This window comes from Myxocyprinus asiaticus, chromosome 45 (genome assembly GCF_019703515.2).
Source record: "Myxocyprinus asiaticus isolate MX2 ecotype Aquarium Trade chromosome 45, UBuf_Myxa_2, whole genome shotgun sequence".
Classification (NCBI taxonomy): Eukaryota; Metazoa; Chordata; class Actinopteri; order Cypriniformes; family Catostomidae; genus Myxocyprinus; species Myxocyprinus asiaticus.
In genome coordinates, this window is record NC_059388.1 from 5,100,621 (window position 1) to 5,127,173 (window position 26,553).

General features: G+C 39.2%; 1 protein-coding gene across 1 annotated transcript in view; it reads right to left on the reverse strand.

The window, feature by feature from the left end:
- Positions 1-26,553, reverse strand: part of LOC127435354 (proton myo-inositol cotransporter-like) — a 142,538-nt gene that overhangs the window by 98,634 nt on the left and 17,351 nt on the right. The window contains exon 3 of the mRNA XM_051688786.1: positions 23,488-23,696. Within this exon, the coding sequence (XP_051544746.1) occupies positions 23,488-23,696 (209 nt within the window). The remainder of the gene's footprint in view (positions 1-23,487; positions 23,697-26,553) is intronic.

Genomic DNA, 26,553 nt, shown 5'->3' on the forward strand with positions numbered 1-26,553 from the left:
CTTGTTCAATGCAGAACCAGGGAGGGGCTCTTTCAGGTGGAAGCGACCAATGAGAAATTTCTGAGACCAAATGGATAATAATAAAACAAAATCTTGGGTAGGCCTAGCCCACCTTTGTCAATTGGCCTATGTAGCTTACTAAAATGTAACCTGGGGAGTTTGCCAATCCAAATAAAAGACTTCGCTATGCTCTCAAATTGCTTGAAATAAGAGAGGGGGACATCTACCAGGAGAAACTGTAGCAGGTAGTTAAATTTTGGAAAACAGTTCATTTTAATAACATTAACCTTCCCAATCATCGATAAATGTAATGAAGCCCACCTGCTCACATCGCTCAAAAACCTTTTTATTAAAAGGGTCAAAATTAACACTAACTAAATCAGACAAATTTGCTGGGAATAAAATCCCCATATACTTAATGCCCTCTTTGGGCCACTGGAAGGCGCCTGGCTGGAAAGCCGTTACTGGACAGTATGCTGTCAGAAACAAAGCTTCGGATTTAGACCAGTTGACTTTGTATCCCGAGAATTTGGAAAAGGAATTAATAATTCTGTGGAGGCAAGGCATAGATTTAGTAGGGTCAGAGATGAATAATAAAATATCATCTGCATAAAGCAGAAGCTTATGCGCCATGCCTCCCGCCATCACCCCTGGAAAATGATCCTCCTTTCTTATCACAGCTGCTAATGGTTCCAGGGCAAGACAGAACAATAATGGGGAAAGAGGGTAACCTTGTCGGGTGCCCCTATTCAGAGTAAAATAATCTGAAATTAATCCATATGTCAGTACCGCCGCTACCGGGTGTCTATAAAGTAACCTGATCCAACCAATAAATGTACTCCCGAACCCATACATTTCCAAAATCTTAAAAAGATAATTCCATTCTACCAAATGCCTTTTCAGAATCAAGTGAGATAGCAGCAACTGGAGCCTGATCATTTGCCACTGACCACATGATATTGATGAAATGTCTAATCTAGTTATTAATTTTTAATTTTATTTATCACACATTATACATTTGCACATATACAGTGAAATTCTTTTTTTTTTTCCACATATCCCAGCTAGCTGGGGTCAGAGTGCAGGGTCAGCCATGATACAGCGCCCCTGGAACAGATAGGGTCAAGGGCCTTGCTCAAGGGCCCAACAGTGGCATCTTGGCAGTGCTGGGGCTTGAACCCCCAACCTTCTGATCAGTAACCCAGAGCCTTAACCACTGAGCCACCACTGCCCCTATCTTGAATCAGTTATCAGAAGAGCTATGAACCAGAATAAACCCCAACTGATCTATATGTATAAGAGGTGTCATAACTTTACATAATCGGTTAGCCAAAATGTTTACATCTTGCTGGATCAGGGTAATTGGATGGTAACGCTTACACTCGCTTGGATCTTTGTCTTTTTTAAGAATCAGACTGATCCGGGCTTGCGTCATGGTTGGTGGAAGCTTTCCATTCTTTAATGATTCAGAATAAACTTCTAACAAAAGTGGATCCAATTCTGTAGCATAAGATCTAAAAAATTCAGCAGCAAAGCCATCTGGCCCCGGAGTCTTGCCTGCAGGTAAGGCCTTAATTACCTCATCAAGTTCCTCCAAGGTTATCTCAGAATCAAGAGAGTTTTTTTGCTCAGTCGTCAATTTAGGGAGTTCTAATGGTTCCACAAAATTTCTAATATCATCATCAGTAGACGACGTGGAACTATAGAGATCAAGATAGAATTATTTAAAGGCATTATTAATATCAATGTCCGAGGTAAAAATTTCACCACCAGCAGATTTCACCGAAGGAATGATAGAAAAAGACACTCTCTGCTTTATATATCTAGCCAAAATTGTCCCTGCTTTGTCCCCTGACTCAAAATATGACTGTCTTGCCCTGAATAACCAAAACTCCACTTTCCGTGACAAAATAGTATTATATCTGTATTTCAAACAGGTCAATTCTCTGAGGCCATTAGACAACATTCGGCGCTTCAGCTCTGCCTCGATACTTTTAATATTCCTTTCCAACTCCACTAGTTCTCGTGCTTTGGATTTTTTGGTGAATGAGGCATACTGTATGATCCGACCCCTAAGAACAGCCTTAAGTGCCTCCCAAGCCATGCCTACAGAGGATACTGAGGACCAGTTGGTCTCCATATAGACATTGATTTCAGTCTTTAACATTTGTTGGAAATCAGGATTTTGCAAAAAGGATACATTAAAGCGCCAGCTGTATGATTTCTTTTTCTGCATATGTGGCAACACCTCTAAATTCACCAGGGCGTGATCTGAGACTAAACTGTTTCCAATTGAGCAAATCAACAGCAAATGATATATATATATATATATATATATATATTCTAGAATAAATCTTATAGACTGATTTAAAAAATGTATAGTCTCTACCAGATGGGTTCAAAAGTCGCTGAACATCTGCAAGATCAAGATTTTTACACATCCTGTGAAGTGTCACCGTTGCTCTAGGGGGCTTACACACTTTTGCTTCACTATGATCAAGGACTGAGTCCATCAATAGGTTAAAGTCTCCTCCCAATATTGTATCATGAGGGGTGCCAGCGGCTTGCAACATCCATTCAAGATCTATAAAAAAGCCCTGATCATCAGCGTTAGGTGCGTAAATATTAGCCAAAATCAACCTTTGCCCATGAACTTCTGCTAGAACAACAATGACCCTTCCTGATTTATCTTTAATCTGTTGGAGGCATTTGAATTGCAGATGTTTATTTATCAATATAATGACCCCCCTACTCTTACTTGAGCCAGCACTAAAGAAAACATGTCCACCCCATATATTCCCAGTTTTTTGGAAGAAGAAACACTATATAATATTTCTTACGTTTAAGAAAAGAAATAACCTTCCTTCTTTTTATGGGTTGCCCCAACCCATTCACATTCCATGTGGATAAAGATATCCCACCCATATTAACAACTGATATTTGATATAAAAGAAAAAATAAATTGTGTGTCAAAAACAAGATTACAAAGACCACATTTCAACATCAATGCAAAAGTCAAACCCCGAACTTTCCCCAGAACAAAACAAACAGAAAAAAGAAAAATGTGCGCATTAACCCCGCGCACGTCAGCGCCAACCGGCGTCAATCCCTCTAAACTCAGAAGGTCCATGTACGCATACGAGAACCCCCGCAACAACTTTGCCAACAGATTGCTCAAGTCCGGTGGTTCTATACAGATTTTGTGAGGCAAAAGTACATAACAGAAAATACTTTGTAAAACAGACCCCAGCCAACATGCAGAACAAACAGAAAGAACGTGTAGATTCATTCACAGAACTGTCTTGAAGATGTGTTCCTCCACAAAACAAACTCCAGCTGATATAAAGCTGTTCAGTTTCCTCAGACAGACAATTCAGTGAGTCGGCTGTTATGAGTGCAGCAGATGACGTAATCATTCCAATGTCCCACGAAAATACTTCACAAAAACTCCAGCCAACAAGAGGCATAAGTACAAAGAACAAACAGAATCATCCATAACTGTCCAAAGTAGTGTTATTCCACAAAACAAGCTCCAGCCACTAGGCGGAACCAGCACAAAAAGAAACAAAATATACATCCCGGGTCCTCGGATGATCAAGAGTCAAATTCACTTGGAGGCCGCATAAAAAAAATGCATCATGACTTACTCAGTCCGTCAGCTTTATAAAAGACATCCTTTGTGTGGGCATGTGGCTATTTTGCGGTCATCTATAGTGTATATTCTCAATCTGGCCAGAAACATCAGTGCAAAAGCGATCTTCCGTTGATGTAAGAATTTCTTACATTCGTTGAACCGATCGCGTTTCTCTCGTCGAATTTGCAAAGTCCGGGAACTAGAAAATATTGTGATTCTTCCAAGAAATCTTTCCTTTGCTCCTCGCCTGGCACAACACGAAATCTTTATCGGATGATCTCAGAAATTTGGCCAGAATTGATCAGGGCCTGTCTCCCTCAGCACATCTGCGAGCCGGGACTCTGTGAGCTCACTCGATTTCCAGCTTATGGCCTGTTATGTCGAGCAGACTCGGGAAGAGCTCTTCCAGGAATTTCACCATATCTCTGCCCTCTTCATGCTCAGGAATTCAACAATTTGTATATTGTTCATTCAATTTCTATTTTCAAGATCTTCCAATTTTTCAAAAAAAATTGTGCAAGTCTGTTTTGGACACGGGCAGATTAGCGGATGATTCCCTTTCCGATGACTCCAGATAATCGATTCGTTTCTCAACATCTTGTGACCAACTCAGAGAATTTTGTTTCCATCGCTGTAATAGATCGACGTATTACAGCGAGATCCTCCAAGTCAGCAACAACCTTCATCAGCATCATCAAGATGTTAGACAGTTGACGCTGAATATCTTCTCCCGTCGTGCCTTTCAAATCGAGTCCCCGGCTCGCAGTCCCATCAGAGGTTTCAGCTAGAGCACGTAAGTGTCTTTTAATGTCTCCAGAGTCTGAGGATTTTGACTTCTTTGCCATGTTTACCTCAAATTGCAAATATATAACTGGGTGTATCGAATCTCACTGGATTAAACATGAAAATAATTAAAAACTAGCAAAGTGCGCAGAGCTAGTCGCTCACACGTCTGCTTCTCGCATGGCATCACGTGACCCCCTTGGCGTCATTGGTTTGAGGGTTTGGGGGTACCTTTCATGGTCTGGACAGATCATAAGATCTTGGAATATATCCAGAGAGCTAAGCGTCTTAATTCCAGACAGGCTCATTGGGCACTGTTCTTTACGCTTTTGACTTCGTCCTCTCATACCACCTGGGCTCTAAAAAATTTTAAGCCCGACGCGTTGTCTCGATGTTTCGAAGTCAAGACCTCCACCATCCCACTGGACACCATTTTACCTGCCTCTCAGGTGGTGGGCATGGTGTCCTGGGACGTGGAGGCTAAAGTATGTTCTGCATTGCTCAACATCACCTCGCCCACCGAGTGCCCAACGGGTCTGTTATTCATTCAGCAATCGGTCCAGACACATGTCCTCCATTAGGTCCACCCTTCCAACGTTGCCTGCCATCCAAGGGCAGCTCATACTCAGACACTTATTTGACAGAGATTCTGGTGGCCAGCGCTAACACAGGACATTCGCCAGTTCATGGCCACTTGTCCCATTTGCGTGTCGAATATGACCTCCAGTCAGCCTCCAGCCGGGCTCCTCCAACTGCCGTCAGTCCCTTCGAGACCCTGGTCCCACATAGCCATGGATTTTGTTACCGGTCTCCCCCCGTCCTATGGCAACACAGTCGTTATGACCATGGTGGACCGGTTCACGAAGGCGGCTCATTTCATTCCCCTCCCTGACGGAGATGGCTGTTGAAGTTGTTAACCACATCTTCCACATTCACGGCCTCCCGGTCGATGTGGTTTCTGACAGGGGACCCCAATTCGTGTCAGGGTTTTGGGCAGAATTCTGCCGACAGCTAGGAGCTACCGTTAGTTTGTCTTCTGGGTTCCAACCCCAGACAAATGGGCAGGCCAATCAGGATCTTGAAAAGACCCTGCACTTCATGTCTTCCCATAATCCGTCTTCTCTAAGCTCTCATTTAGCCTGGATTGAGTATGCCCACACTTCCTTGTCGTCGTCTACGGCAGTGGTTCTCAACTGGTTTTGCTTCAGGACCCAGATTTTACTTTGGAAATCAAGGGGCGACCCACCATAGTAAAAACGTAACCTGTATTTAATGTATCCTGGGTTGTATTTCCTATTATGTTGCATAGTTTTGTTCATGGTTTTCAAGTACAAGGACATGCATCAAGTGACATTATTTTTGTTGTTGACGTCAACAACAAAAGCGACAGGAAGTTTTCTCTCCCCCCTTTTAAAAACTGAAGAGCATATTTACTTATGAGCCCATTATTATCCCGTTTGTTTCCTAATTTCAAATATAATTCAAATAGAACATACATATTACACAGGAGGAAAGGCTCCTCATTACCATGGTTAGGTCAGTGTAGCTAGTCTTAAATAATAGTAATAATAATAATAATAATAATAATAATAAATTATAATATTTATGAAAAAATAAATACTAGCTAAAACACATCTTGAAACTTTAGCTAAAACTGCCATATAAAACTGTTGATATAAAATGAGGTCTAATAGATTCTACCTTTAGATTATTTAATATGAAACTATAACATTTTGTCAAAATATACGTTACTTTTACTTATGTAAAATCATGAAACAATTAGCACATAGCACAGTGTTGCTCTTTTCCTCCTCAGTGCTGTTTGGCATGTCAGGGCTGCCTACTGTTTGAGAGGTTCAACTTGACTTCCTCCGTAATGCTTTAAACTAGAAAAGGCTCACTAGAATTGAAATTGGTCACATCAGTTTTGAGGTCTGCAATATTGAGGAAAGCCCGGTTGTTGCACGCACGCGCCAGAGAGAAGAGCAGATCATGATCGCGAGCTGGTTCCGTTACACTCGTGCGAAAGTGCAGATGAGAAGCCTTTAGCTGATTGCGAGATTATCATTAAATCTGCCTCGACAGTGCTAAATAGGCTATCACTTGTGCGGCCACCGAAATATCTTCAATGGGAGAACCATGGCATTGTCCTTTCCCTGCTGTCCGCGACCCAGTCTGAATAGACCTGCAACCCACTTTTGGGTCGCGACCTACCAGTTGAGAAACACTGATCTATGGGGTTATCACCCTTCCAGTAAAGCCTTGGGTACCAACCCCCTCTGTTCCCTGTGCAAAGACATCCTGCTCCGACTCCCCTCTCGTAAGCTGGGGCCCAAATTTATCAGGATGTTTTCCATCGCTAAGGCCATTATCCCGGTGGTGGCCGGTCTCAAATTGTCCCACTTCCTCAGACGTGTCCACCCCTTGTTCCATGCCTCTAAAATGAAACCTGTTATTCGTTCCAATTTGCATACCACCACACCCGTCCTACCTCCACCTCGCCTAGTGGAGGGCTCTCCGGATTACACGGTCAAGAGGCTGATCGACATCAGATGGAGGGCCAGAGGGTTCCAGTACCTGGCAGATTGGGAGGGTTATGGACCTGAGGAGAGAGGCTGGGTCCTGGCCTGGGACATTCTGGATCATGTCCTCATTGATCAGTTCCACCTTCGTCATGGTAACTCTTTTGGGGACACCAGGAGGCATCCCTGAAGGGGGGGGGGACTGTTACGGTCACAGTGAGTTCACCGATTTGTTCTGTTTTTTTGGTGTTCTCTCCCTCATGTGCTTCAGGTGACGCCGGCATGCGGAATCAGCGTTTCCATGGGAACCCTGATGGTTTCCATGGGAACACTGATCATGTCACCCTTCAGCAGGCTGATGGCACCTGTCCCTCATTTGTTCCCTTCTTATTTAAATCCCACTCTCGTGTTCTTTGCTAGATTGATGTTGTGTGTTCTGAGTAATTCACCTCGCTCTCTCTGCCTTAGTCGGTCCTGTTATGTGTTTTCTGTGTTGGTTGCCAGTCCCACCTGTGTGTCTGAATTGCGGTTACCATCCAAGCTGCATCTTTGCAGTGGGGATTCATCACTGGTCTGCCTTCTACACTGCCACGATGCACACACGCCTATGAACACACTCTTCTCCAGAGGATTCCTCATGGATCCATGTTCCACACTGCCACGATGCACACATGCCTACAAACACACTCTCCATCTCAACGCTGCAGTCGGTGCTGGGTTCCTCTCTTCCCACCAGCCCTGTTTGAGTCTTCTCTGGCCACCAGCCCTGTTTATTGAGTGTTTCCAAATAAACTCTGTTAATTGTGCCTCTGCGCCTGGATCTCTTGTGTCTCGCCCTGACAGTTCTGCTCAAATTCTAAGGCAGCATAGTATGCAAGCCCATGATGAGCTCAGAGCAAAAATACTGTATAAGATACTGCAAAGTAAAAAAATAGTTAAATCTAATTAAACATTGGACTATTTTACCCAATATCTTTGTGTGCTATGTAATATTTAATGCTAATTAGAGTACGTCATTGTTAGTTTAGCAACATACTAAAGGCAAATTTATGTCAGGAAAGATATTTGTGTGGCACGCCGAGTTGCTGCCTACATACATAGAGTGTTTCAAATCAGTCACCACTAGCCAAAGGTGTCATTTACAGGTGGGACATGTCCCTACCACTTTTTGCCTTTGCCAATTTTGTCCCCACCAATTTTTGAAGTAGCTTTTATCTGGTAAGTGTCTAATACACAAACACGTTCGTGTTTTTTATAATAAGTGTCGATCCAGCGCTGGAGTTTTGTAATTTTTATGTTATAATGAGTGCTCGTTGCAGCTATTATCAGTGGCGTTAAGTGACAGTGGGTGACGATGTTCTCTTGTGCATCCAGAAATATGCTCTACTTGCGCTGCACCTCGCGCTCCTTTCCAGTTAAATTGCAAAGAAAAATGCAAACAGATGCACTCATGATATACATCCACTAACGATGGATGTCCCCATCACTTTTTTAAACAAAGTGATGCCCCTGCCAGTAACTGTGTTAACCACCACGCAAACCACGCAATTGCATGGGGCCCCGGACGTCAGGGGGTCATGGCAAAACACTCAAGGAGTGACACTGTTCTGTGTTCACACGTGGATACGCTGTTTTCAGCTGTTGCAGAGCTGTTTGCGTGCATTGTGAAGACAAGGTGCTACAGGTTTACCCATTCGAGCAATTCCAAACATTTGAAAGCACTTAAAGTTATCACAGAAATGGAGGATGCGACAGCGTTTCACAAAATTTGTAATGAGGAACATTGTAAACTGTGAAATACATACTGACACTGCAGTGCACTAAAGTTGTTCCATCAAAATAAAATCTCCAGGTGAAGTCAATATGTGAGAAATATATTACTATTGTATAAAACAAGCCCTCAAAATAATAATACTAATCAAGCATAATATAATAATAAGCTTAACTGGGCAATAATAAATAATATTAAGCTAGGTTTTAAACTATAAGTGAGTGAAGTACTTTTGGACACCCTATTCATTCACAAAAATGTTTTGTAAAAATATATGTAGGTAAACATTGCCTTTTTATTACTGTATTGTTGTATTTTTTCATACAGTTTATACCATTAAATACCATTCTTCCTTGTGTTCATTTATTGAAAAACTAGATTTTTATATCACTAAACATTTTGAATCTACTTGGCTTCAATGGCTGTTAAGATAAATAAAAATATGATTTCAAATCACTTTTATGTAATTTCTGAGCAAATCAAATCAAGCTATATTTAGAATATTGTAAACATGGTGAAGAAAATTTGGTAAATTTTAATTGGACTGTAGTGGACCAACACAAACAAATGCCAAGAAGCCATCAGATAAAGCTGCTCAGACAACTACCATGCATCTCTTATGGGGCAGGAAGGAAGGTGTTTTAATGATATGAATGCCAATATGAATAAAGGATAATATCATGTCTGAATTCATGCAAACTAACACAAACAAACAGTAAGTAGACTGCTGATTATGCGTTATGGATCTGCATATCATCACAGGAACATTTACTGAACCACCAATGTAAATATAAATGAAATCTGTCATCTATACAGGCAGATAAGTCTGATCTTTAAACCAAGCAGGCTAATATATTGGAAAACTTCATGGTGTGTAACACGTTGTGGACAAATAATGATTGGGAGTAAAGGCGCTGTACAGTATCGCCTACCTTTCCAAGTATATTCTCCAAATATTCCATAATTTGCATAATATATCGTAATCGGGGAAGAAAAGAACAACAATTAAACCACTGCGTATACAGAAGTGCACACTTATGAGCAATGAGGCAGAAATCTCAACTAAACTTTCTAAATTTAAAGCATGCGTTTGTTTCACGTTTGTGAGTCGGCCTCTGTAACACATTAGGTATTATTACAGTCATTAAAATTGATTATAAAATTCTGATGCATCAAAGTTTCAGCATAATTTTGATGCATGTTTTACACCCTACATCCTATTACTAAGCAGGAAAAAAAACATTTCATTTGGGTGTGAAAGCTTTCATTTTGTGTGGCATTTGCACACTCTGAAACACCCATGCCTTCGCAACTGCTCCGTCGGAGGGGCACCCCCTCTGCACGTGCTAGCTGACTTAGTGTACAATATTGTCTGGAGCTGTGCCTTTTTATGACGCTACATATGCATCACGTCCTGAATGAGGATAAAACTACTTGAAATCAGATCCGATTCTCAGACTGAGATGCATTCCAAACAATCAGATTTTAATTAGAATTTAGGCCACATCAACACTACTATGTTTTTGTTTTAAAATGCATTAACCTCACTATGTTTACGGCTCTCATCCACACTAGAAGGGCATTTTCCACCACTGAAAAAGGAAAGCACTCTTCACTTCTGCAAACTTCCGAAAAGGATGACGTTAAGAAACTGAAAGCAGAGTTTTCAAATGAAAACAGATTTGTTTGGACATGGCTTTAATCTGAATTTAATTTGATTTCAAACCACATATGGATGAGTTTGTAAAAATTTGATTCCTTGTTATTTTTTGCTGTTTAGACTACAAACAACTAAACAGATTAGAGTCGGATGCAGCAAAAATTTGATTTTTGCTGCCTGTCTGAACAAAGCCCTAGACGTGTCTGACAGCTTGTTATGAGATGCTCATCTGAAGCGAGATTGGATTCATCCTGGATAAAGGTGTCTGGCCCCAGCCATGTCATTAAGATACAGAGCCATAAGTCAAAGACCTCTGGTGAATCATGGACATTACACCTTTGACCCAAATGTGCACATTCTTTCTGGTCACGCAGCTGTGATTTTGAAAGTGTCATGCTCTCGCCTCTCGCATGTGTAGGGTCAGTGGTCATGGGTTTTGAATTGGAAATTACTGAGAGAAAATCATGCCAGAAGACAGTATCAGGTGTAGGTTTGGCAGACAAGTGTTCGAGACAACATTTGAAACCACTGAGAAGATAATTATAATTGCTTTGCATAGATACATTGTCCGTCTGTAAATTACACAGATTTTATGTAATTTTGTTTGTTTGACATCTTGTTTGTTTTTAATATTTTTCCTGACATGGAATACCCCTGCATTGATAGAAGAAGGCGTGAGATGGGGAGTTCGAGGGAATTGTTACGAGAAATCGTCTGTGAAAATGAGGTGACACTGTTAAGCATGCCATCTGCAATCTCACCGACTGCGACAGCTAAACTAAAACATCACATGCAGAGACAGACAGAGAGAGAGAGAGAGAGAGAGAGAGAGAGAGAGAGATTGAAACAGGAAGGGGAAATTGAAACTGAAGTCCTGTTTCTTCAATAAAACCACTTTGATCTAGGATATACAATATAGTCAGCCCTGATGTGCAATATATCCCAGCCAGTCAATCCTTATTATGATAATAGCCACAATGTCTTAATTTAGGTTTTAAAGACAATGATTTCCTATTTAATGAAATCCATAAAGACTCCTTCAAGGCATTGACTTGTGGTTGCTAAGGTGTTCCTGGGGGGTTTTAGAGCATTGCTGTGTGGTTCTTATAGTATTCTGTTTTTTAGCACATTGCTATGCTGTTGCTAAGGTGTTGTGGATGGTTGCCAAGGCATTGCTTTGCGGTTGCTAAGGTGTTCTGAGGGTTTATTCCATTGCTATGTGGTTGCTATAGTATTCTGACTATTGTTAACACACGGATAAGGATGCCTGTAAATAAATTTGTCAGTTGAAGCATCATCACTTCGGCACTCAATCACAGGGGCCGGTGACCCCTAAGCACAGTTAACCAGTACTTCCATTTTCAAGAGAATTGCCTCCTTGTGTTCCTTGCGGCAGAAGTCTTGTGCTTGGGTTGTGTTTTGCCTGCCTAGCGTCCGGATCATTGGGCCGGGGAATGACTGGGCGTGGTACACTCTCTCCCAGGACATCCTGAATTGACAGTCTCTCCGGACGTGGTCATTTCGCCCACACCTGTAGCAAGCAGGTCCAGTTCTGACAGTGAATACCTCAGCCAAGTGTGCCGGTGCTGTGGTGGCCATGGTGTGCTTCCCCCAGGCCCGATTTACAGGCCCCTTTCCAAGGTACCCCCATGGGTATCTGCATGTCCTTTCACACCTTTTCATGGTCATTCATGAGACCCTTTTTTAAGAACCTCAGGAAGACCTCGCTGTCCCTTTCCAGATTGTTTAGGCCGCTATGGGCGTGGAAGGCTGCCCACTTCTTTTCTGCATTCTCATATATGTCCCATCCGGCAGCAGGCGGATGCAATCGATAAGGCTCCAGCTGACTAAGACCTTACCCTGCGAATTCTGGGCTTTCTTAATGGTGTAGGCAATCAGTGTAGCCATCTCATTCGGGTTCTTAAATTTGGTAAGGTCGGAAGGTCTCACGCCTTACCTGGTGGCCGTTGCCTTGGCATCTGCTGGCAGCTTACTGTATATGAGGCTGCGAACGTCCGCCAGTGAAAGCATGTGGCACTCAACAAGCTCATTCATGTTGGTCCAGAATTCGGATGATCAATTCGGATTCTAATTTTGAACGCCGAAAGGTCCTTCAGGAGTTGAAGGCAATGAGAGAAAGATAGTTGGGTCACGGTTCAATGCTATTAAGTTCACAAGATCTGAAACAACCTATGCCGGACAAATCAAAACGGATCATCTTAGTACGTGATGACGCCACACAACAGCGCTGGCACCATCTTTGTAGTTCAAAATGACTCTATTGGTGGAAATGGCTAATGCAGTGGCAGGAGGAATAATTAGTGAAATAACTTAACATAAAATTGTTAAGAGTGAATATATCATTTAAAAAATCAAAAGGGACAATTTTAGTTCGCTGATCAACACGAAAGTCAGCACAGACAGACCAGACATGTAATGGGAAGCAATGAAGAAATTATCTGAAGAAATATTGAAGAAATATGTTTGAATTCTGTAAAACTATATGGGATGCGACCATACAGCTAGCTGTTATATGCTACGAGTTTCATATATCGATGGAAAATATGAAATAGAGGTTAGGTATTAGGTAGTAATCAGAGTGAAGTAAGAAATTCTAAATTATTACTAGAGATCTATTCCAACAGCTTAAATACAATGAATACTTGATCAAATAAATGGAGTGACTATTTGCACTCGGTATAAATAGCACCTGCCACACAGCAGGGCTATTCACACTCCAATAGTCTGGTGGAAACACGGAAATTAAAGTCAAACTGAACCCTAACTGTCGCTGCAATTGCGTAGTGTGTAAAGATGGTTTGGATTTTTTATCAAGTGGACATACCGGGTTTGAATCCCCACTTTTTCCCAGCCTGTCTCCTGTCTCCACTCTTAATATTTCCTTTAATACTTCTTATAATAATAAGTAAAAATGAATAAAAAGTTTTTTTTGTTGTTGTTGTTTTTGTTTTATAGACACGGTGGGGAGTTGAGAGAAAAGTTTGATGCAGGTAAAATTAACCATGCTTTTACTACATTAATATTGTAGTAACAATGCTTTTTGGCCATAATTTTAATGCAATTAACCATGGTGTTACTACAATAATATAGTGTTAATATAGTAGTCATGCTTAATTTTGTGGTTTACTATGATTTTACTACAAAATACCCTGGTGATACTATGGTTACTGAAGTAAAACCGTTGGTTAATTTTTGTAAGAAAAGGTTAGGGTAAGATTTAAGGGTATGGGTTGGTGTAGGGTGTCTATGGGACTCTAAATAAACACAAAAACACTGCAGTGATGACTGTATGTTAGTATTTTATTAGGAGTGCAAATAGCTCCTAACACTATTTGCACAAATTGCAAAGAAGATGCTTTTTGTTGCTATTAAATAGCATCTATCGCTATTTGTACTTAGTGCAACACTTAGTGCAAATAGCATCTATTGCTAGCCGCTGCCAAAAATAATACCAGAGACATGATATCTAAATTTGGCAAAACCTGAAATGGTCAGAGTATTTTATTCAGTTTGGCCTGAAGAAACATTTCAGGGTTTTTTTTTTTTTTTTTGTGTGTGTGTAAAACATACAAGATCTTTTAGGAGTGTTATTCTTTCCAAACAATCTCTTCATTTTATATTTCAGTTTGTTGTTTCCCTTATTTTTACTTCGATGCTATAACTGATATTGCATTTTTGCAAATTGGCAAGCAGCGGTTGTAAACTCAGAAGCCCCACTTGTGAAATAAAGCTGATATTAAACAGAGTGTGCATTCTGGTTTGAAACGAGACTCTTCGTATATTTTCTCTTGTTAATTCTTTTGTTAGTTCTAGTTAAAGGTCTGTTTACATTTCTGCTTAAAGGACTGTTTTATCAGCCAGTAAGAAACTGAATCCTAACACTTTTTAAGATACACAATTGCCTGACCGTGATTATTTGCTTTAATCATGATGATTAGAGATTACTTTTTTTGCTTCTATTCCAGGGACATATTGACTTCTAAATAAGGGAAGTTTAAGTGAATACTATAAATACCACAAAATACACATTTTTGCAACTCTATTTCTGATGCAGCGGTACGTATATTCAATATAACTTACTCTGAATTCTTTATTAAGTAGACATCAATCACCTGAGTAGTTAATTTGATCCGTTTTGATTGGTAACGATTGTTCCAGTTCTTGTGATTGGTCAGGACAGATTGTTTTCTATTTTGGGGCAAATATTGATATTTTATATGTGATTACATCGATAAATAATCAGCATATTATGTAATAAATTCAGGTAAAAAATTTAAGCAATTGACAGCCCTAGTTCTGACACATTTCAAAATCCTGAGTCATGTGATATTGAGCTTATGTTGCTAGAACGGTTTGTGTTTACACTGGCATAGAATATGTCAAAAATATCATATTAATGTCATCACTTTTATATTGCCAAAAGCTAACTGGACATATTATCTGTAAATGCACATTTTTATTTATTTTGTATATGAGAGTATTTTTGTTCTGATCAATCACAGTGATTATATCATAAAGCCGGACTTTGAAAATAACCAATATTATTATCAGAGTGTGGGGAATGAGAGGCTCAGGACCCAAATGCAGAGTAAAAAACAAAGGATTTATTAATATAACAAAAAGGGTAAAAAACAAACCAAAACTCACACAAAGGGGAAAAATCTAATACAAACTACCCCGTAGGGGAAAACGTAAAGTATTAATCCAGGCTGGGGCAGAGGTTACGGGGAACAGGACCAACCGGACCACACAACAACAAGGAATAACATGAACCGACCAACAGACCAACAAAACTAGACAGACTGGAACATTCAAGACCAACTGGAAAACAAGACAAACTGGCACTGGACTGCAAACACGAGGAGACTAAAATAGGGAGAGAAATCAACAGGTTAACAAGACAGGGCAGGTGTGACTGATAAACTAATAATGGGCAATCAAGGAGGCGGGGTATGACATAAGACAGAGAGACACATGGCAATGCAGAAACAAAACAAAGCCACGTGCTCTCACCAGAAAACAAAACACCAGAATGGCATGAGCACACATCGTTATGACAATAAGGCAATATATGCTCATGCCAACTGACAAACAAGACGAAGGAATGCATAGCAACACCAAACAAAGCGATGCCACGCATTCTCACACTAAACTAAACGACCACGCGATGCATGCAACAGGCGACAAAAACAAGACAGGACACCTGTGCAGGAGTTCGGCCGCACACAAACCCGAAACCTCAGACTGAAGTGACCGAACCTCAGCACAATGTGAAGAGAGTTTGTGACCCGGGCGCGCAGCGCAAAGCGAGCGCAACGCACATCCGCGGTCACGAGAGACAGACATAGATTATTGACGCGAGTGCATGCCACCAAGATGACAAGAGCAATGCATTCATGCCAATACAAGACAAGAAGCTGAACATGAGGGTCTGGATCCCGACACCGAAATCGAACCAGACAGTAGGGTCAGGATCCAGACACCATGCTCTGGACATGAAACAAGACCAACCGAAGAGCGCACGGCAGGGAAATAAACTGAAACCGTGCGCTCATACCAAGACAGACAACAAAACACAAGACAGACATGGGATGATGATGTCAAGGTCCTGTTAGACAGAAACCCAGCCTGACAGAGTGACAGGGCTGTGGCAGTTATCCTTAGATGAAAGCATAATATGAGAAGATTGGATCCCAGGCTTTAAGTGTGGTATCAATGGCACCAGATACCATTAGATCATAATGATCCATATATGAGTTCTGTGATGTTTGCCTTGCCATGTCCATTAAACATACTGTTATAAGCTTTTATATTATGATGCTCCCAGTAAAATTATATGGCCAATCTTTACGGCTACTGTATTATATTCTTTTGATGCATCCTGAAATGTTTTTATGCCATAAGTTTTGGTGGCAACTGTTCCCAAATTAGCAGTAACAGGGGCAAAAGGTATGATAAATTGTCCTGCAAACTGTTATCTTTGTCATATCTTTGAATTATCTATACTGACATATGCATTTATTCTCTTTAGCAGGCAAGTACTGTCACATTAATAATATCTTATGAGAAGAGATGAGCTCCACATTGCAAATTCTGCCATTTTGGTGACATTTATGAGGGATTGTGGGAGGCTGAAAAGAACAATGTCCCAGAAATCCTTGAATAATTTGAGCTTTTGCAAGCACATGTTCAACATGAGAATTATGAATTTTCATTTATTAGATTTATCAGAGAACAGTTCACATATAATATCTATTAGTGTTACTAGAAAACTCTTGGTCTTTCCTTTATTTTCATTACAGTCAAAGAGATGACAAATATTTTGTTATACAGTACTTTGTCAGTTTATTTACTGTCTAATTTACCTCTCCATTTTTACTGTCATTTATTAATAAGTTTCCTTGATGGTCTCTGTGAATTAATCAGTAATAATGAGTAGTTGTGTCTAGCTCTAAAATGAAAATTAAATTTATGATGATCTTTTGTTTAAGTTGTGTTTCCAATGACAACAGCTCTTGGAAAAGGTGACATTCGGTGGCTCTACAGTCTTTCTCGAATAATAGGAGTAATTTTTTTTTAAGTGAGCAGCAGGTAGAAAGTTGTGTATTTGTCCCTGGTGTTCTCGGTCAAGTGTGAAAAGATTATTTTGGATCACACTGTGTAAACAGCATTAAATTTGAATGTGCTGTTGACCTGTTTTTGCTTAACACTCAATACAAAATCAGTCAAAAAGGTGCTATTCTGGTCTAGTCACTGGTCCTCTGTCTGAAACACTCTGTTTTCAGTGCTGTCCCCTTTAAGACTTCAATATAAACGGCCACTGTGTTATGACTGGCTAACATCTTTACAGTGCAATGAATGGTCGACCTGGGTGTTCGCCTCTGCAGTGTGGCCGCTTCAATACGCATCAAGTGCAATGGGAAAAACGGGATGTTCACCGTCAACAGGGGGAGGGGATCGCCCTCTACTGTTTTGCTGCTAAAATGCAGGATAATAGGCTTCCTGATGCATTCATTTTGGCAAAAAATCTATTTTGTTAAATGTCTAGAATTCAACTGAACAAAATTCAAATTTAAATACTTCAGTCTTTGCCCCATAGTTTTAAAGATGTTTAGATATCATTACTAGATAACAAGAAAAAATATGGAGTAAAAAATTATTTTTTGCAGTATAAACAAATTGATCACATTTCATTACTTGCGAAATGAATGTGCAGACAGTCAGATCTAAAGATCGGATTTGAAACACAACTCAGGTTTACAGTATGTGCCATGTGAACAATGCCTGATTGATGTTGTAAGGTGACTATGAAGTCTGAGAGATTGTGACTGACGTGATTGGTTAGTAAACGATATTGTATGAGGCCTGGTTGGGGGTGGGTGACTGCCCATGGTTAGTAATTACCTCCACCTACGGTCTAAATTATTTTTGCTTGGAAGAAACACAGAATGCATGCTGTTCAACAGCACATGCTATTCAGTTGTCGGTTCTGCCCCGCTGTGCCGTTAAATAGCTGGTAATGTTAGCTTCCATTGCACTTGACCATTATAGGTTGATTCAGATGAGTTTCAGTTCACGAACACCTGTGGTCCAAACGCCTCTCCTTTAAGTCTTTATTGTAGACGTGCCATGTATGTGCTGTTTGACATTAAGAAAAAGTTTATCTTTCTATGAGTACCTCATTCTATTTCCACTTTCAATTAACCTTCACCACGGTAACTCCTGTACTGTAATAGATCAAAATTTGGGCTATTTGTATGTAGTGTGATAAAACTGATGTTCTGGGTGGAGCTTGAAAACTCAATTGGGCTGCTTCACCTTCAGTACTCTTGAGACGAAAGTGGGATGTAAAGACCTCTTCAGTCTGATTTTAGGGACCTCAGAATCAGAGATAATTGGAGGCAGAACCAATACAATTTCTAAGCTCCTTTTGTCCTCTTAACATTGAATTGGCATTGCTCAAATTTTCTTTGATGCTGTGTGAGACAGGATCCAGCTAGCGCATATTAGATCATTAGGGGTTCAAGCACTAAGTGCTGAAACCCTATTTGTTAGGATTATTATTATAATTATTCTCCCCTAAAACTGAACATGCAGACCAAACCGTAAGGCCTAGAGACTTGTAACTTTGGGGAACGGAAGTACACCAGCTGGCTAGCCATACGCATGGACAATGAGGGGCGCTATAGTTAACAAAACAAAAATGTGCACATTTGGGCCATACATTTTGAACCGTAAGGCATAGAAACAAAATTTTTGCTCCGTCCTCTAGATTTTCCGTAATTTTGGGGTTTTCTTAAAACATACTTTTGCTAACTAGTCCTAGGCTATTTTCCCGACCGGAACCAAACTAGTGCAGAAAATTCTCAGGAGTCCCAATATCAATTATTATCAAAAAAAGTTCAACTTTCAAAGTTCAAATTATCAACTTTCGATTAATCGTTGCAACGATATGCCAAAACGTAAAAAGTAGGCGTGGCCACATTTACTTAACTGGTTCTAACTCTTGAAGGAGTTATTATCACCAAATTTGGTTCACTTCTGTATGGGGTCATTCTGAGGACAGACACACACACAAATTTCACACCTCTACCTCATGGTGGTGCTATAATAATAAAAAATCTAAAAATGACTCTTACTATAGAACCATTGGTCCGATCGACTTAAAATTTTGCATACAATATCTTTGTCCAAGGTGCCAACCAAATCTATAAAAACATTTGCATATCTTGAAAAACATGGCTGCCATTGACCAATCAACTTCAGGGTTCCCACTGTTTTAAAGGCACAATTTTCCAGGACATTTTATATGCCCTAAGTGTAATATTTAAGCAAAAGCACATGCGTCCATTTAAATCGAGCTATTATTTTGGCATTTCTGTTTGTTTTTGATGGTAGTTTCTCACATCCAGATAAGCAGTTTGCTCCATGGACCAGTGTGATTTATTAATCCCTGTAAACAGTGATTTAATTAAATAAATACATAGACTGTATGAGCTGTGCACTTCAGAGTGTTCTGCTCTCTGTCATCTCAAACACACCAGAGCGCACGAGATAATCATGATTAAGTGTTTTCAGTGTATGAGCGGCCGGCTCTACACATACATTTTGAAGCACGCATCACTTGCAGATTATTTATTTAATCAATTAAATCAGATACTTTTTTAGTTTAATTATCACACTAAGACATATCACAATTTTAATTTGATTAATTGTACATTCAAACATTCATTTTCGTCCAAATATGTCATATTCAACTACATTCTGCGTTTTATTTTTTACGACTAGATTCTGTGGTAACCGTGGTGTAAGCTGACTCCGATCGTTGAATTATTGAAACTTAATTAACATACCAAGGTATTAAGGCCGAATCACCATGCTACCAACCCAATGTGAATAATTATATATTTTTTTTAAATCAGTGGTCTGACTGTCATCGTTGTCTAAATTTTATAACTCACAGGGATGCAAATTCATGAGAGGCGAAAAAACAATCACTGATCCACAAACATGTATTCCTTTTTTCTTTTTTTTTTTTTTTTTTTTTAAGAATAAGCACAAAGCACAATTTTAATGATTCATGTATAGCAAATTATCTGCACAATTGTGCAGAATTAGCTGCAAAAATAAAGGGTACTTTGTTGTGGCTTGCTTCTGTTTCACAAATTTGTTCAGTTTCATTAATTGGCAAGTTTAGTGACTACTTCTGGAGATGCCACTAGGTGGTGACAAATGAGCATCTTATGTGCTATGAGTGAGTCATTGAATCATTTGGAAGTGTTCACGACCGAAATCTGCCAAGAGACTTTATAGTATTTAAGCATTATAAGAACAAAGCAGATCTATAGTTTTCCTTCAGTTTGTGAAAGGCCAAGAATGAGTTTTCATCCAAAAAGACATCAATAATAGTCTAATAATATTAATGAGTATTGATTACGTCTTACTACCTTCTCCTTATTAAAATTTGTATGACAAATCTACTAACTTCAGTAGAATGTTTAAGCATTATAAGAACAAAGAAGGTGTACTGTATCATTTTCCTGCAGTATTTAAATTGCTAAGCATGAGTTTTATCAGAAAAACAACAATAATAGCCTAATAATAATAATAATAATAATAATTTTGAGTTTTAATAATGTCCTTTTGTCATTGTAAAGCGCTTTTCACATTAGTTGAGTAGAGGTTTGCCCTCCACATGACAAAATGTTACAGAAAACATCAAGGAGGGGCGAATTTATGAAATTGCCACACAAGAAAGCGGGAGGTGTTCACAATAAACATTGAAAACGTATTTGGAAGAGAAAAAAATGGCAATTGCTTTGACTGCGGAAAATAAAAAGAGGATTCATTTGTTTAGGTCTTTGTGGGTTATTTATTTATTTTTATTTTTTTGTGAATGTAATTACTGTAGTTCAATAACTGGGGTCTCTGTATACTCAGAAATGATAAGGTAATAATTAATTAAAATAAATTATGAAACATTCAATATCTCTTCATAAATTTGGACAGTTTTAAAATATTTCTTGTAGCTTTGTACCTCAAAAACATAATTTGTGTGAGGAAAAACGTGTGAAAAACACTTTGGTGTGAAGTTGAAGCAGAGGTTGCGCTGATGCGTCACTTCATAGACTTCAATGTTTTCGGCAGCGCTGACGCAAGTCATGTGAAAGCCCCTCAACGTGTATAAACATCAGTCACTTTTACACATTAATAGCTCTTCCACCCTTTTCTCTCCGTGATGAACAAGGTAGACTCACATGCCGATGCTGAAGTAAATGAACAACATGCCCCTCTCATTCAGTTGGTCGGTACATGTACCAGGTCATTCCGTTTGTTTATGAATGAGAAGTTTCACAAGGGCCGCTTCTCACTGATTGGATGTAGCTGTAACCAATCAAATGATCTGCCTCGGTTGGACTGCGATTGCCAAGCACATGATTGGACACTGCTATAATCAATCATGAGGGTGTGTTGTTTCACAATGCGCAGCCGGCAGTAGTGACAAAACGATACGATTTTGTGTATTTGACTCCTATTCCGAGTCCCTATCGTTACCATGCTTTTTTTTTTTTTTTTACATGTAATGAAAGCCTTGCAAGAAACACTGTTTTATTATACTAAAATATTTTCTAGGACATTTTGGTATTTTTCTCATTTTCCATGACTTTTCTATGACTGGAAAACTGCATTTCAAAATTCCAGGTTTTCCAGGACGCATGGGAACCCTGAACTTTCAGCAAGCTATTAGATAGGGTTAAAAAAGGCTGATCAGAATGGAACATGGTAGGCCTATTTGTCTCTTGGCGCAGTGGTCTGTGCAAAATGTGAAAAACATTGGCCACCGGGAGGTGCTATCATGTTTTTCCATGCATAACGGATGTACAGTATATATTGCTGTATATCGCTGTTTCACACAGACACACGTTATTCATACCATATGATAGATCTCCTCATTCTGAACAACTCTGCCTCAAGAACCATTGGTATGAATCAAATCATTTGTTAAATATTTGAGATTATTTTAATAATCTACTTTTTCTTTTTCTAGTCCTAGGTCGTCTGCCCGGTCGGAACCAAACCAGTGGAGAAAGATTTTCTGGAGACTCAATATTAACAATTATCCAAAAAAATAAAAATCATCGTCGCAACGGTATGCGAAAACGTACGAAGTGGGTGTGGATACATTTCTTAAATGATTATATCTCTTGAGATATTATCACCAAATTCAACACTTATGTAGGATGTCAGTCTCAGGGCACATGATAAAAATTTGCACCTCTGCCTCTTGATCTGTAATGTTGGGTTCTTGGAGTGGAAGAGGAAGAGAGGAGATGGAGGGAGTAGATACTTTAAATCTTTTAATAATGAACGCTGGAGTGGAACAAACACTGGAGTGGAACAAACCATAAAGCTTAACAATAGTAATCACTGGAGTGGAACAAATGCTGGAGTGGAACAAACACTGGAGTAGAACAAATTATAAAGCTAAACATAACAAATTTACAACACAACATAACACTTCAAGGACTGACAAATGAATGAACAAAATTAGAGGGTATTTAAACACAGGGAGCTAAATGAGGGAATGGAATACAGGTGTGGTTGATGAAGAACAGATGGAAGTGATGAGGGCAGTGAAACATGGGAGATGTAGTCCGGAGGAAAACTTCAAAATAAGAGTCCTTGAAGAACGTGAGGGAGACAGACTGTGATATTACTGGAGTGACAAAGTGTAGCTGGAGGATCGGAGAGCAAAAAAATGGGACTTTTAAATTTCAGCCAAAATACAGGATGCCCTGGCTAATATAGGACAGTTGGCAACCCCAGAGCTTGCTGAATAGCTGTACTGTTGATTGATAGTATGTGTTTCTACACGACTGCAAATATTTCACCATATGCACTTCCATTAAAGTTTGCTAAATAAGAACCAGTGTTTATTCTTATATACCCTTTGACCAACATAGTCTGATGATGGTCTGACCTAAACCTGGATAATAACAAAATCTTTAGTTTAGAGTAGTTTGAAAAAATAGGTTTTCAACTAAATTTACAATGGTGGAAAATCTATTCTGGCGAAAATTTTACCCAATTTCGTATTCTTTCGGCTCATCATGAGCCAAGGAATTAGCATAAATTATTTTGTTTATAATTTCCCCTGCTTAAAAAACAGCTAAATCCAGCCTAAGCTGGTTGGCTGGTTTTAGCTGGTCACCCAGCCTGGTCTTAATTCGTAAGGCTGGTCAGGCAGGTTTTAGACAGTTTTGAGCCGATATGTCTGGTTATAGTTGGTCTTAGCTGGTCAGGCTGATCTTATCTGGTCAGGCTAGTTTAAGCTGGGAGGCTAGCTGGTCTGACTAGGTAAACAGTGTTTAAAACCCCTCTATAACCAGCCACCTGACCAGCTTGATCAGGCTTGGTGACCAGCTAAAACCAGCCAGCTGGAAAAGTCACTGAAAATCTCTGTCAGTGTGAACTGGCAAAAACCACGTTTTTTTCTTGAATAATTCCAATAATTGAATGAAACCATTTTACTGAGAGTATTTGTGTTTGTTTGAGTTCCTTCCATATGTGAGTGTTTGCAAGACTATCTTCTCACCTCCTCCGCAGTCCTTCTCCTCCTCCTCAATGCTGCTTTTGACAGTATCATACTCGTCATCAATGTTCTGGTTGCCACGGATTTGACTGAGCACGCGTCGGGCCTTCTGTGTAAGACCCTTCTGGATGAGCCAGCGAGGGCTTTCTGGGAGGAAGAGGAACCCGAGGAACTGCAGCAGAGCTGGGACCACTGCCAGACCCAACATATATCTACACAGTTAAAAAAGAAGCAATTAAGGGTGTGAGCAGTTTAGCCTAATCTCAAGAAAATATGTGACTGTGGCAACATTTTTTGCAGAATGATATTACGTGGTTCCACTTCCTAACATGTATCGTGGCAGTTCTGAGGTGAACTGTCCACTGTGTGCACTAAAATTTAGTAAAATTTTCACCCAAACAGAAACAGATTTTTAAGGTTAATTCTCAATTGAGTTTAAATCATCAAAACCTATCTCTCTACCCTAAACCGAAGTGATAGTGTAATAAAAAGCAAATGTGACATGAAAAAACATTATTGTTAAAGATACCATGTCATTTTGTGGTGCTTCTATGCAACATTCAGCTTATGTGATGACTCGCATGCTCTTCAGACTTGAACCCCAGTCCTATGCATCGCAAGAGCAATGATCTATCAGTTGAGCAACTGTCCAGATTGATCGAACTTGTTTAAAAAAAAACAAAAAAACACTAAAATGCATCATAAGACAGCATTGTGTGAGGAACAGGTCGATGTGTTTATGAACTGACAATCTGTCATTTTTATGTCATTTGTGTGAAAGGGAAAACAATGTCGTTGTTGTAGTGCCTCTAACACTCATTTCACTAGAAAACTGCCACAATACTTTCGTAGGTATTTGTACGCAAAGAATACATTTTTGTACATATGTATAGACAGTAAAATGTAATGAATGCAATGAAACTGAATATGTATTGACAGCATCTAAAACATAAACCCCTTAATGTTAACTTCAAAGATGTACAAGTGCTTGTGAATCCTCTGCAAACTGTTTGGAAATTAAACTGCCAGAAACTTTACAAGGGTACCATTGCAGGTGACCTATTTAATGTCAAATTTATTAATAAATGAAATCCAGAAGGGACTAATACCCACACTCTTTGTATTGCTAAAACCAGTCTTTAGAAATTAAACATGGTTTTGCTACCATAACTATAGTTGAACTATGACATTTATAGTTAAACCATAGTAACCACAGAATTTACCATGATTATACGACAGTTACAGTAGTAACAACCATAACCACAAAATCAAAACTTTATGTGAATTAACGCAAAGCTATTTCGAGGGATCACAAAACGAACACACCTACCCATACCTCAACCTCAGTACCAGCAAATGTTAATCTTTTGAGAATTTTGCACAACAACATATAGTTGCACTATAAGTACCTTGCATTGTCTGTTTTTTAATGTTAGTACAAAGTACTTAAAAACACCTAATATAAAGCGGGACCCACAAAACTTATTGCGAGGGAACTCAAAACTTTTTGTGAGGGAACACAAACTATTGCGAGGGAACACATAACTTTTTGTGAGGAAACGCAAACTATTGCGAGGGAACGCAAAACATATTGCGAGGGAATGCAAAACTTTTTCTGAAGGAATGCAAAACCTTTTGTGAGGGAATGCAAAGCTAAGCACTTCACAGTACGATACGTACCACAATACATATGTCACGATATAGCATTTCTGTAAGATATGTGAGTGAATCTGTGGGTTCAGATTCAATCTATCTCGTGCAACTTATGTGTTTCTTACCGTACTGTGAAACACCAGTCTCACAGTTTGCGCTTATTTAGATGGCAACTAGATAAAAAAATAAATAAATAACAATATCAGGGATCTAAAATATTGCTACAATATCATTAGAAAAAGCATCACGGTATATAAATGATTGTATCAGCACAGCCCTAATATTATTGTATGTTTCTGTGTCTACAAACATACATAAATGTATATGTGCTAGCACCACACTTTCGTACAAATATGATTTTTGTTGTAAAGATTACATGGTGCCTACACATCTAACCATCTGAATACAAATCAATTTAGCAATTGTGTGCTAGTTGATTTCTGTGTTCACAGTCAGTGAACATCTGACTGTGAACAGTACTTTTATAGTCTACCTTGAGAATGATCATGAACTATAAAATGATTGTTATGATTATACTGATTTGCTGACTCGTTTACTGAAATAACTACAACAGAATTTGATTATTTTAAAGATAATTAATGGTTCAGTAAAATGCCCACCAATCCATTCAGTCGACAAGATAACAGCATAGATTGAACCATGTTTGCATAAATAAATTAGCAAAAATAGTCGCCAGCCATTTGTGTGATAAGTAAATGGCAACATTTCCATCATATAGATTTTATCTACAGATAGACCAACAGCTGCACATGCGGAGGGGGATGTTTTGCAGCTGCTCTGGTTTATTGTGTTCTGAAGGTGTATTGTGCAAGGCTACACACATTCTTTTCAGAAGGCTTGACATTCACATCACACTGGGGTAGACAAATTTTCATATTGGATGATTTACTGTATGATTCATCCATTCAATACAATCCTAATAATTTTATTCCCATTACACATTTGCCAAAAACAGCTCGGCATTAAACTGCCATTCAAAATGCAAACAAATATGACAGAATCCAGATGACACTTTGTCAATGCAAATATAGTCTCGTAGAGTGAGACTTTTGACTATTTTATAGCTTAAACTGACCAAGAACCACCCACTTAGACAAAAAATGTGACAAAATTGAGTTCGCTTTATTTTTACATAACATTTAGTGGCAAATCTAAAATAGCGCAATAATAGACCAGCAAGCAATAATGTGGTAGTACATTCAAAAAAAGCCACAGCAGTCATTGCAAATGGTTATACGGACAACATCAGAGAAATTGGGAAAATCTATATACCTTAAATACAATTTCTACCCTTACAAAGTAATAAGCCCCAATTAAACAATTTCACAGATGTAACTGTGAAAACAAAATGGAATATACACAGTTTATCTGCTACTGTAAAAGACATAAGTTTTA